This window comes from Populus trichocarpa, chromosome 9, assembly GCF_000002775.5.
Source record: "Populus trichocarpa isolate Nisqually-1 chromosome 9, P.trichocarpa_v4.1, whole genome shotgun sequence".
Taxonomy (NCBI): domain Eukaryota; kingdom Viridiplantae; phylum Streptophyta; class Magnoliopsida; order Malpighiales; family Salicaceae; genus Populus; species Populus trichocarpa.
The window spans coordinates 3,189,765-3,204,254 of NC_037293.2; the positions used below are offsets into that span (position 1 = coordinate 3,189,765).

At 30.0% G+C, this 14,490-nt stretch overlaps 2 protein-coding genes across 2 annotated transcripts; both read right to left on the minus strand.

Moving 5' to 3' along the window:
• Positions 1 to 9,009: 9,009 nt before the first annotated feature.
• On the minus strand, positions 9,010 to 10,458 carry LOC7489312 (malonyl-CoA:anthocyanidin 5-O-glucoside-6''-O-malonyltransferase). Its single transcript, XM_002313451.2, has one exon. The coding sequence runs from the start codon at positions 10,456 to 10,458 to the stop codon at positions 9,010 to 9,012; it is 1,449 nt and encodes a 482-aa protein (XP_002313487.2).
• Positions 10,459 to 12,566: 2,108 nt separating this feature from the next.
• On the minus strand, positions 12,567 to 13,863 carry LOC7489311 (NDR1/HIN1-like protein 26). The gene has a single exon (XM_002313450.4). The coding sequence runs from the start codon at positions 13,634 to 13,636 to the stop codon at positions 12,896 to 12,898; it is 741 nt and encodes a 246-aa protein (XP_002313486.1). The 5' UTR covers positions 13,637 to 13,863; the 3' UTR covers positions 12,567 to 12,895.
• Positions 13,864 to 14,490: the final 627 nt, after the last annotated feature.

Below are 14,490 nucleotides of genomic sequence, written 5' to 3' on the forward strand. Positions count from 1 at the left end.
AAAATGCAGATTTGACCAAGTATAAAACCTATAGGCATGCTCAATATTGTCAAAGAACCATCGCAACCCAATAGCTTAAGTTGTTAGGTGAAGTCCCAAGATATTATTTATATTATTCTCTAACACATCCCCTCAAGTGAAAGCCCTTTGGGCTTGAAACTTGCAAATGTTCACACTACATTGTGCTTAATTTTTATCAAATAAATGAGGATGGTGAGATTCGAACTCGTGACTGCTTGGTCATCAATGCTTTGATACCATGTTAAAAAATTATCTAAACCCAATAGCTTAAATTGTTAGGTGAAGTCCCAAAATATAATTTATATTATTCTCTAACAAGTATAAACTCAAAACTTGCAAGGGAATGATTCTTTTCGTACATAGAAAATTAAAATACTTTCAATCAGACTTAGACTATAAAGGTTATTCATATCTTCAAAGACTGTTGAGTAGATGATATGATATCATTCACATGATATGGTGGATGAAGCCATGGTGCATTCTTTTCGATGATGTTGCATGGAAGCAGCTTAATAGGGTTAGTTTTCAATATAACCACATAATGTACATGTTGAGTAATCTTGAAATTAGTTCTGACTCATTCAGATTATTTGTTACACCTTATTCTTGTTGGATGATGACACTCACGATTTAAAACTACAAAAATGTTAAACCCAAACCATCGAATCCAACGGCTGCTTAAAATATAGAAATTTATACTTTTCCCTATAGTTTAAATTAAGATGAGTCAACTGTCAAGATCGAAAATAATGTTTGAAGAACATGGCAAGCAATTCTGATGTAGCATCTTCTTTTTTTAACAACTGGATTAAGAAAACAATATTAGTTAAACGACGACAACAGATTTAGACACATCTATCGCTCTCAATCCAGCTGAGATTATTTTAGGTCAAGATTGATTGGATCAGAAGTTTCCACACATCATTCCATGGGACCTCATAAATCTATGTTTATTAATTAATCATACGGAGACAATTGCAGCAAACGGGTGGCCTCATAATTATTAAATCAAGAAATCGATTTCGAATGGTTGTTGCGAGTAGGTGATTGAGGAGCATGCAAGTGATTGACGACAACTACAAATTAATATCATGTTTGCCTTGCTTTGAAGAGAAACATGTATGGAGGACATTAAGCTTTCTCTTATATTTGCAAGAGAATAATTAAAGGGCCCTTGCTATACTTTTCCTCCCATCTTCCCTTCTAGCTATTATTAACAATTAACACCAAAAAAAAAAAACAAAGGTTTTAATGTGCATGAAAACTTGTGCACCATATCATTTTTATTAATTGTGCATTTTTAGTTTTTATATTTTAGTCCATGTTGTTTGCACAGCTTACGATTCGATCACTAAACTTTATTTTTTTTTATTTTATCATTTAAAGTTATATTTTCATGGTTTTGTGTGTTGAAATCTATTTTAAGTTATTTTCTCCTGCTTGCCTAGTGAATTGATAAATATTTTGATATTAAGTTACTGAATAATTTTATGAAATAGAGTTTTAAGTTTTTTGTTAAAAAATCGAGAGATTAAGGATTATTGAAATTAACATAAAGAAAGAAACATAGCCCTTTTCTACAAAAGGTACGTCAAAATTGCATTTGATCCTTTAAGTTTCCATTTTTGTATATTCCATTTCTTTTTTTTAGGTTATTACATGTTAGTCCTAAATTTTATTTTTGTCGTGTTTTAGTTCTTAGAGATTAAAAGAAGATAGAGAAAGTTATCAGAAAATCTAAGAAGAAAGAAAGCTCTTGAATGACCAGATTCCAACCAACGATAACTTTGATTTTGGTGTCTATAGATTCAACTATATAAGGAAACTTAATAAAGAGATTTCTACCTTCACTTCAATGATGTTGTAAAAAGTAGATTGAATCTAAAAAATAATTATTTAATATGATTTTGAGCTTTTACGCCAATTAAAATATGTTTTAAATGGGTTATTAGAGATCCATAAGATGTTTTTCATAGTCTTAGGTTAAAAAAATAGTTGAAATCCGGGTTTTTGGAGTTTAAAAACTTGGACTCCAAATTTCCAATTATTGTAGCAATATTTGGTGGAAGGAAAACGTTACAAGAAGGCGATGAGATGTTCATTTTTTTAAAAAAATAAGAGTAGACAACATGTAATCTGTTTGTTATATAAAGAAAAAAAGAAAACAAGCACTCTTTGGTTTGTATGTGTGATCATAGTCCTTCAAACTTGTCTTTTTGTTTATTTTTCTTATATTTTATAATAATATTCTTTTTAAGTAAATTTAGTAAAATGATATTCATGTAATTGTTTGATAATGACATTGTTTTAAAATAATATTAGGATGATATTAGCAATTGTGTTCAGAATAATTATATATGAACCTATTACGCATAATATTTTTAAAACATTTACTCATGAATTTTCAATACAAATAACATGTCTATTTTATTGTAATTATTTTATATATTTTTTCTCAAATTTTTCTTATCTTTTGTAATACATAGGCATCAAAATTATCAACACACACACACACACACACACACACACACACACACACACATATATATATATATAGATATATTAAAAGCAATACTTCTAATAAAAAAAAAACATATTTTTATCAAAATTGAGAGAAAAGGAATGCTTTAATAAGGGAATGAGGTTTTGATTAAGAGATTTTTTTTCTCCTTATTTCAAAATATAAAAACAAAAATTTAGACATTTATTTTTATTGCCTTCAGTTTATATGCAATAAACCACATATCTAAAAATATTTTTTTGTTAAAAAAATTAATAGAAAAAAAGAGCATTAAGACTAAAAAATTACATTTTTTTTACAAAATTTAAATCATTACTTTTTCATAGATTTTTATTATTGTTATATAATTAAATTAAGAATACCCCACGGCACGATCCAAATTATATTTTCATCCCTACAATAAAAATCTGCATTCTACTTTAGACTTTAATTAATGTTTCAATTTTTTTATGATCTATTAATTTATATATTTTTAATATATTTTATTAAACATAACTTTCTAATTAAATTACAATGTCTGCATATTATTCTATTATATTAAAAATTAACTTGAAATCACATTCCTTATCCATGCTACAAGGTGAATTGACTGTTTATTGACAGTAGCATTTTTCATCTTATCGATACATCATATTGAACTAAATTATTTATGGTAATTTTTTTTTATAAAAACTAAAAACTAAAAATAAAATACCTCATTGAAGATATAAGAATTATTTTTTATCCAGTATTTTACAGAATAATAAATAAATAAATAATTTCTTTTATGATACATCAGATTGAACTCAATTATTTATCCCATTTGTAAGAATTAATTCTTTTTTAGAACACCACATCTCTCTATAGAGTGAACTAGTCTCGGTATCTGTGCCTGTACTATGTTGGAAGCTGAATTAAAAGCCAACTCTAAGTAAAAAACCAAACAAAAACATCTATACAGTAGCTAGTCGTGGTCGTAAAAGCTTGAGACTAAATTTTTTTTTTTATATATAATTTTAAGTTTGAGTTATATAATTATTAATATGATGGTTATTGGAGGTTTACATGGTTCTTAACTTTAGAGTCTGTAGGATTAGTCGAGATGCGTACAAGTTGGTCCGAATATCTATATTAATAAAAAATAAAAAACAAAAAAAAGCTTGCGAGAGTCGTTATTTTTTCTTTAAATGATGAAAACATTGAAATGCGATTTGAAAAATTCACCTGTCAAATCAATAAAATTAATAAATTATTATATGTGTTAATAAATACTCGAGAGTCTTTAAAGATAAACAAAAACTGAAATGGGAAAATTGACCAATCAAATTAATAAAATTAATGAATTATCATGTTTGTTAATAAATACGTGAGAGTCATTAAAGATAAACAAAAACTGAAATGGGATGATAAGCGATAGACATAAATAAAGAACTTCACTTTTTATTGATATGACTTTGATAGAAAGAACTTTGTATATTCTAAATTTAAAATTAAACTGTGTTAAAATTAATTTGATAGAGTTTATTTAATTTAGTGGTCACATATATGAACCGTCACTATATTCAAAATCCAATGACTTCAATATTTTTAAATCATTGTCATTTTAAATTTTTTTAAAAAAATTAGAAATAATATTTTTTTAATCTAAATTAACCCATCAAAATTGTCACATAAATTATATACCCGAGCAATTCAACAACCTTTTTTTATATATAAATCAAGTTTTTTTTTTTTATCTAATATGATATCAAAAACAAACACGTAAAAGGAATGTCAACCCGTGTTTTTAAAAAAATTAATTTTTTTACTAAAAATTAATTTTTTTAATATGTTTTGAATCGTTTTGATGCGCTAATCTAAAAAATAATTTAAAAAAATAAAAAATTATTTTAATACATTTTAATATAAAAAACACTTTAAAAAATAATCACAACCACACTTCTAAATATATTTTAACTCATTAAAAGTAACATTCCAACCATATGTTTACAAAAAACAATTGTTGGATGCTACTTACTGAGGTGCAATATCAGTTTTGCCTCTTTGACAACTCGATGCAGAAAAAAGAATTGTTGTTTCTTATAGTTACCAAAATACCCCCTCATCTTCCCATCCCCTTTTTGTCACCTTCACCAGCTCTTGTCCTCCCTCCCTCGTTATTTTGCTTTACACGTAAAGGATACACATTTCAACAACATTTCAGGTCTTGAAAATTCATAATCATAGGTTACATATTAAAATGCAGTGAAGCTGTTATTTTTATGCTGAAACGTGAATGCTCAATGGGGTTTTATTAATGATAACAAACTAACTAAAATTCTATTAATGTTAAAAATAAAATAAAAATACTTTGTGTTTTCTTTGGTCATTTAATTTACAACATTAATTTCAATCACAGTTTTAATCAAATATCTTTTAATATGTTCTTGGTTGAATAACAATTTCAACCATAGTTTTAACCGAATTTCTATTTAAATCAAACCAACCAGAACTAAAAGTGATTTTTCTAAACATATTTTTTTAAAATCTTAACCACAAAATCTACTACAAAAACAAACACACTCTAAACATTAAGAACATCATGTTTTGGATTGAAACTAGCCAGCTTAGCTTATGACTTTACTCTTATTTAATAAACCTCTTATTTAATCATAAGAAAAAATAAGAATTCTAAGAAAATGACAAAGTAAAACTAAAAATAAGAAAAAAATTAAATAAATTTAAATCAAAATCTAAAAGGATAAAAAAAAAAAAAAAACAAACACATATGCCTAGGTGAGCTAGCATGCTTGGTCCAAGGAAATAAAAAGCCACACAAGCATAAACAAAGTAGGTTCCTGCAAAAAGTTTTTTCAAGCAACAAAAACCTTATTTTTTTTCATATAAAGAGCATAGACCAAACATTAGAGTGTGTTATCATCACCTCAAGCACCTCATAGTAAGCCAATTAAAATAATTTCTTAGACTAGACTCAAACATGAAAACATGAAATAACAAATTGTACTAGGATAAAATTACAAAAAAAAAAAAAAAACAAAGGCTTAAGGGAAAAAAAATATTATTATGGTCTATAATGTTTTGTGAGTGTGTCTACAATAAAAATATGATGCCTTTTAGTTTTTTCTTAATATCTATCATTTCTTCATCCAATCCTTTTAATTTTAAATAATATAACATCACAATTTTGTTAGATAATTACAAAATATACTAAAAGGGTTAGGCAACAAACCACAATACCATAGTTTTTTAAAAATTTCATCCTCAGATTTGTTTTCCTTTTAATTGCAGCTTTCTATGACCCAATTAATGGCCAATTTCTAAAAATTTATTAAGGAAAGAAAAATTCCAGCAAAAAAGATTCAAAGTGTAAAACAATAAAAAATCACATGTTCAGTTTCAAACACATGCAAAAATAAAGAGAAGAAAAGACCAAGCACTCGAGCTTGACCCGAGCTTGACCTAACAAGCTCGAACGCGTGGCCTTTTCTATTAAGATGAGAGGCGCTGGGCTATCTAGACTTAGCTAATTACTCTTTTTTTAGCTTTGATTTTTCTTTTTTTATTTAAATATAAATTAATTAAAGTATGATGCTAAACCTAGTGCATATTCTGCTTCAATTGAAATTATTTAAAATAAATAAATTAATTAAAATTTTAGGATTTGTTTAATAGAATACAGTTTAGTTTTAATTAGTTTTTGGACAAGATTGCAATATTTGTTTTACATTAGTAGTCCTAGCTCAATTTTTTTATTTTAATTTTATTTACTCATTTTCTTGTGTATGTCTTTTTATCATCTTTTTATTAAATAATTTTTTTTCAAGAAACATAGTTATTAAATATAACTGGTTTTATGGCTCATGTTTCAATACCAAATATCTAGATCCATGAACTATCTTTTAGCTTTTCATTTTAACCCTTGATTAAATAGTGTTTAGTTTTTCTTTGTTTTCATATAAGATAATAACAATTTGTTTTTAATATTTATTTTTTGTTGGGTTTTATTAAATAGCTTTTATTTAGATGTCTATTTTTGTTATTATTTGTTTAAATAAAAAAATAAATTCTAAGAAATAAAGTTGTTAAACACAACCGAGTCTATAGTCTCTGTTGTGAAATTAAATATTTTGATTTGTATATATCTTTTAATTTTCTGATTTAGTTTTTTTTTTTGATCTATATGCATTAACTTTTTAATTTACAATTAGAATTTTTTCATAGGGTAAGAAAATATGTTGGAAAAACCTGCAAATTCGTTTTTTTTTTCATTGAAAAAAGTTTCTATTTTTTATCTGCTGCGAAGCGCTGACTGTTATGCAAAGCCTTAATGCTTCTCTGGATCATTGTGTCAGAAAGTATTAGTAAAAGCCTTATGCAACTTGGAGCTAACGGCTAAACCCATGATCCAATTTTCTCATGGATCAGGCTCTGGATTCTTGCATATAAATTATCTCAACACTAAAAAAAAAACTAATTAATAAAAAATGGATAAATATCTCAATATGTTTTTATACATTTAATTGGATATTTAATGTATTCTTATATTTTTTTAATTATATTTATTATATCATTGTATTTCTTAATATGTCATTCCGTCAATCTTTTTTATGGAAATTGACAAAATTATATTTGTAGAAATATTCTTCAGTTACTTAAATAATTAAAGTATTTTAAGAAATAAAAAATTCCTATATTGCTCAACCAATAAGATTTTAAGAAATATTTTATTTTCCTAAACAATTAAAATCATCTTATAGTTGTTCTAGCCATTAAAAACCTAGCTACAATTTACAAGGCTGGAGGGTTTTTTTTAAACCTTTTTCTTTGATAGATAAATCAAGAAATTCAATTTGTAAAATTAAAATTGGTTTAGTCTAGAATGATTATTCTTATTTAGTTAGAGTTTCATAAATAACATTAATAAAATAAATGTAACCCTCGATTTGGGAGTATATATACATAAACAAATTCAGAAAAAGATCACATCTAATTAATTAGATAAAAACACTTTGTGTTCATTTCACATATAATTTATCAACTTGTTTTATTTACAATATATCGGTACAAGTTGTTTTTTCCCTCGTGTAAAAAAGTTCAGATACCAATAACTTATATTTTTACTTAAATAAGACTGAAGAGATTTCAAATTCAAGCATCATATCATAAATAAATAACTTAATAAATTCAAAACACACGCAACTAGAAAATTGATAAATATAAACAAAAACATTGATGAAATTTTTCTGTTAATATATTATAATGACCTATACCGACATAATTTTTTATTTTTGTATCCATCGGTAAATACCAATGAAAAAAATTCCAATGGTGTATACCAAGAAAATTACAGTGAAAAAAAAAATCAATTAGTACGATGACGTGTAACTTTTACAGACAATATTATCGACATAATTAACTTAACAGTAAAGTATGTCTATAAATATGCCGACAGAAAAATTTTCTCGGTATATATATACTAAGGGAATTACAGATGGTATTACAGTGGGATTAAAAAAACCAAATCATATAGTTAAGTGATATTTTTACCAACAGAATAACCGACGGAGTTACTGAAAAAATAATTTTGTTTGTAATGTCATCGGTAATATTTAATTTATGACCTGACGATCGACCCTTCTCTCCCCCTGTCTCATTTCTCCTTCTTCCTTATACATTTTTTTTCTGCAACAAGCATCTCTCCCAATCTTAATACAATTCAACCTCCAATAACAAATCTGGTCATCACAACAATTAATTTGTCAGCATCTGTATCCTGATTCCAATTATATTGAGGTTTCTCTATTTTAAGTAAGCAAATCTATCCTCTCTTTTTTATTTGAACCTTTTCTTTTGCAATTTTTTGTAGTATATGTATTTTATTTGGGTGTTTACTTGTTTTATAGTTTTTTCTTATACAAATTTGTTATATGGATTTATGATTTATACATGTTAGAGTTTGTTTTAAATTTTGTAAAATTATATTTGTTTATAATCGATGAAATTTGTGTTGAATTTTTGATTTAGGTATTTTATGATGAAATAAATAATGACTTATTTAACGAGTTCATTTTATATTTTATTAATTTTATTATTGAGTTGAAATTTTCGGTAAATATGTAGAAACTTAAATTTATATAGATAATTGATAATGAATTAAGAGTACAATTAAATTTATTTAATTAATGTAATTAATTAATATATTTTATCATTATTATTTTATATAGGTTTGATAGAAGTAATAGATTATATTTCATTATTTTATTTACATGTATATAAGAACACGAAAGGATGAAAAAAGAAAAAAGAAATTCAGATCAATTGTTATTGTTGTTACATGCATCTTCTTTCTGGGGAGAGATTTTGGATGAAACCAAGGATACTTTCTACATGTTGCGAATCATTTAGTTTGAGTGCTTCAAAATTGGCATAACTTTCCCTCAGCCAGAAAGTCGAGCAATTCTTTAGCTTTATTGCCTACCTTTGCAGCTCTAGTGTTCTCCACTAACAATCTGGTCTTGGTTTAAGACAAGACCATCGACAAATAGAGAATTGAAAATCTCCATTTCATGCTTTAATAAAACTAAGCCAATTTCAATTCCTCCCCTTCCATCTGCGTTCTCCTGCATGGATATTGATCCTGTCTTGTCAATGGAAGGAGTCTCCACCTTCCTAGGCACACCCCAGCCAAAATCAGCTTTATAAATCTGGAATTGAGGCGACCCAGAAACCGTAACCATTAGCGTGCCAGGCCTGATAGTCATAAATTCTGCGAACTTTTCTTTGGCTCCATCAAGAACTCCTTTATTTAGCCTGACGATAATCTCACTCAGTCTTTCTATAACATTAAGGAAACCATTTTCTTGAACAACAGTTTCTGGACCTATGTGTACAAAAAAGGGCATCACACAACACCCAAAATAGTTCTCAGGTATGCCTAAACGGGCTCTACAATCTGCTGTGAGTCCAAGAACAACCTTGTCATCGCGTTCTAGCTTTTTTGCCTTGAATACACAAACGAATACGTATGCATAAGCTAGCACGAAACTGGATAAATGCATTGGTCTTGTTTCCGTATCTAGGTGGAGTTTCTCAATCTGACAGAGAACCCTTTCCCTCAGATTCTTTATGTCTTCGCGAGACAACCTGACCAAGGCCCGAACTTTGCTGTAAGGATCTGTTATAGCTTGCTTAAAAGGCTTCAAGCTTCTATGATTGGTGTCCAAACCTGGCAGGTTGAGTCCCAACCAGCTGTTCAAGTACAGCATGTCAATCCCATCTGGATCTTCGATAATTGTTCGAGCAAGAAAAGGGGTTAGTTCGGGTGGCAAAGTGATTTGATCGGCATTTTCGTTTTCGCTAAATTGTTTGTGCACATGAGCCCATGCTCTAACAAACATGGCTACGTTTCTAGCATCAAGAACTCCATGGTGTACAGTGGCACCAATGGAAACGCCTTGATTAGGAAATAATGTTATTTGCAGAGCTAAAACTGATGTTTTTGAGTCAGTTATTATAGGTAATTGGGGTACGTAAGGATGTGACCCAGTTATTTCACAGACATCAGTTCCCGAAAGATGATCAAAGTCAGCATTGGACTGTGCAATTGTGAGTGAGACACCATCATTAGGAGTGTAAAGGATGATGGGTTTGGTGCTTTGTGCAGGCCAGATGAGGTTGCCCGCAACAGGGAGGAAGCGGAGGAGAGTATGAGAAAGAGAGAGTTTGAGTTTTGGAAGGATCACTGAGTTAAAATAATCCGGTGTTGCCTCGGTGAGTCTGTAGAAGAACAAGCGTTCAGCTGGAGTGACTTTCAAGAACAGGATATCAAATAAGGAGAGCGGAAAAGATAACTCGGTGGGTGGGTCAAGTGAGTTCAAGAACGGGGTGACTTGACAGACCTCAAGTATCTTTACCTGTACTTGATGAGCTGATGCCATGACAAAAGCAGAGGAAGAAGAGAGAAGCTGTAATGGTTAGGTTGTACAAGTTTGATTTAACGTTGAAAACAATATTTGCTTATAATTTTTGTTCCTCTTTTATTTGCTCCTGCATTAATCATAACTCATCACAAAATTTATATCTCTTTAATTATTTGCAAACGTTAAAGATTAGTTTCTATAATTAATTTATTCGGTTTCATGTATCCTATTATTTTAGAAACATTTTTTTTATTTGACAATAAATATATTTTTGATTAAGTATTATTTTTTTTTTAATTATGTAAAAGGTACTATACAAATTTTTGAAAACAATTTTCAGTAATAAGTTATATTTTTTTTTAATCATGTTACAGGCACTATACAAAATTTGGAAAACAATTTTCACTAATAAGTTAGATATCATTTATTTATTTTTAAATTTTCTGCACCCTCACTGTTCATAGATGTCGGCATGCGGTTTTTTTTCTAGTTCCAACCTAATGTCTTACCATCTCAATAGTTTCTTTGATTTATTGGCAAATTCGACATGCAGAGGATTTTGTCTTTTTGACATAAATGATAACCATATTTAAACCTTGAAGAACACATAACAAAACAAGCTAGAAGACTTCCATGGCCTCTTGATTGCTTGGATTTTCTGGGTTTGCAGGTTATGATCCTAACTTACTTCTAGAGCTCCTCGCCTTGAAGTATGGCCTCTTGATTGCTTGGAACCAGGGTTATAAACACATCCTTTGTAACTCAGACTCTATAAAAAAAATTCGGCTGATTAAAATTATGACATTAATTTTCATCATTATGGATATTTGTTCTCTCCTCTCTAGGGAATGAGAAGTTCAGCTTAGTTATACTCTATAAGAGAAGACAATTGTTGTGTGGATTTTCTTGCCAAATTAGGAGTTAAATATCGGAGGGAGCCATATTTAGGGTTATCCTCTCTTCTGCTTGCTGACTCCATGTTTATGCAAAGATTTTTAGTTTCTACTTTTTATTTCCTTTGTACCAAAAAAAAAAAAAAAGAAGCTTTTTGATGAACAAAAGAACATGGTTTCTTCATTTACATGCTAGAGAAATAGATTTAGATATTCACACGAGCAGTAATATAGTTCTATTACATTAGATTAGAATTAAAGAAAAAAAAACCCAAAGGTTTTGAAAAACAAATTCAATATACACAAGGTCTATGACCCATTTAATTAGTTTGGCATATTAATCCATCTAAAACAATGTCGGCTCAATTTGTTTTTTTAAAAAATCAAAGTTAAAACAACAATGTGTTTTAAAAAATATTAATCTAATCAGATTTTAACTTGGTTATATAATGAATTTATGCCTAATTTTCTTTAGAAAAATAATCAGCTCAAAAGAGTGTCACTAACACTTTGGAATCTGTCTGTACCGGCAGCAGAGCACGGCGACGGAGCTGGTGAGTTTGTAAATAGAAAAGCCTTCTTTACAGCAAAAAAGAGGGTAGTTTTATAGGTATTCCAACTTTGATTTCTTGTAATCGAAGAAATCAAAGTTGGATACCAATCTTGCCACCATTGAGAGAAACAGACAAATTTTCGACAACGATTCATGAGTATCAAACCCTAAAACTGCCCAACTAGGCCTCAACAAAGCCATAAAAAACGACATTCTTGTGATGGAAATGGCCTAATACAAGCAATGCATGTGATCAAAGGAAGATGAAAGACAAAATAATTCTTCACTCAACCCTCACCAACCCTCCCAAAAAGAAAAAGGAAACTTAAAAACATCTGATTGCAAGAAAAAAATGCAGATTTTGAAAAAAACTGTGGTTTCATCAGAATTTAACCAATAATATGAGCTTTGAAAGTGACTATTCCAGCTAAACAAAGACTTGTGTATTTGATCCAGGGAACAGACTACTTCAAGAGAACAAGCACTGATGGAACACTACCAAACATATACGACAGAGGAGCTAAAACAACGAATCAAAGGAAACAAAACCAAGAGCTGTGCATCCATGTCAGTTTTGCAGAATTATCTGCTATATAATTTAAATCCACACCAACCTTACCTTCACCTATAGCAATTTAGCATGGCAAGAATCAATACGAAAGCAACGGATAAACCAGCACTTAGCAACCAAACAAAGACTTCACCAATAACATTCACCTCTACATTCCATTGATTTCAAGAATCATTTCCTTCCTCTACTTATATTTCAATTTCACAGCAAAAGAAAAGGAAAAAAAAACTCTAAATCCTCGTATCAAAAAACTAAAAAAGAAATAGCAAAATTAACCGTGCATCAAATTAGTATGTATTTCAAAGCACTATACAAATCCACAAAAACCTACCTCAGTGTACCCTGCTAACGACACCATAAAAAAAAATACCATGCTCTCCTTTCTCCGAATCTCAATACAAATTACTGCTCATCATCAAGAACCCACAATCCCTCCGCTCAGGAATAAACTTTACATCGCCTAGCACCACCAGTCAAGTTCCCAGATCCACCATTCCCGGAAATCCCAACCGCCAAATCATCACAAAAAACCCTAAGCAACCTTCTTCTTGCCCTAAACCCACCAACCCTATACACCGCATCAGCAACAATCTTCAAATTAAAACTCACCGATCCACGCCCTTTATCCCCATTAATCTGATTCACCGCCCGCCCCGCAATATAAGAACCCATCGCCCCATATTCCGCATTGATATCAGTAACATTCTTTTTGGCCTGTTTGAACGGAGGAATCCTCGTCTGGGACAAGAACTCAGACTTATAGTAAATCGAACTCTGTATATCACCGTACGAGATTTTCAACTTGTTCGGATTATAAACCTGAAACCTGGCGTTCCAGTTACCAGACACACTGGAGGAAGAAGAGGATGCATTGAAGCTGGAGACAGAGAGGGAAGTGACGCGGAATTCGGGGAGGTGGGGTCGGATAACAAGCCAGACAATGAAGAGAATAGTGAAGAAAATGACTGTGACGATGATTAGAGCAGCGATTAAGCGGCGGAGGAGGGTGGCGCGTTGGTTAGGGTAGGGTTGGTTGGTGTTGTAGTAGTAAGGGTTAGCGGGTTGTGGTGGTGGGGCTTGGTAAGGATAGGCGGTGCCGGGTGGCGGTGGTGGGTAGTGGATGCCGTTTGGGACAAAAGGGTAGCCGGTCGCGGGTCTAGAAGGATCAGATGATGCCATCTCGTTCAGATTTTTTTAGATTTTTGGAGTCTGAAGAGAGACTTTCTGTTTCTAAGCTAGATTTTTAGATTTTTGAGATCCTTCTGAAGAGAGTCTGAAGTTATCGAGAGAGAGATTTTTTTATGTATTTGTGTTTTGGGGGAAGATGGCGGCGGGCTGCGCTGATATTTATATCAGGAGGATTCGAGGAGTAGTTTTAGCCTTTAGGTGCTTAATAACTTCTTACAATAAACAAATTATTTGTTTAACATTATTGAAAAAAAATCACTTATGGCTTTGCTTGTCCATCCTAACGTCTCTTCAATGCTGCCTGTCATCAACCACGACTTCCAACCAAATTCTATAAAATGATAAATTCAACATGTCAAATTGATTGTGTCATGAAATTTCAGAATATAAAATAAAGAATTTGTTAATTTATAAGATTAATCATCTACTTCAAGCTTTTTATAGTTTTTAACAGTATTCATCAAGGCTCGAGATCAATTGAAATTAGTGGAGAACACAATCAATTTTGATGATAAAATAGCACTTGCATTGTTGCTTAGATATTGTTTTTTTTTTATACAAAAAAAAAACCTTCAAAATATATTGAGTATTTATTTCATGCTAAAAACTAATTTGAAACCAACAATAAAAATAAAAATAGCTAGTTCTAGTCGTGTCACCTTGGAATAAACCTTATATTTTAAAGCATTACGCCTCAGCCAACCCAAAATATATAAACTATAATTATTAGGACCCTCTCAATCATTTATCAAATACCACTCAATCTCGTTTTTGCTCTCCATGCTATTTTTCTCTTGTAAATGTTTTTTTGAATTAGAAAGTCAAGATATTTGACATATCATCTA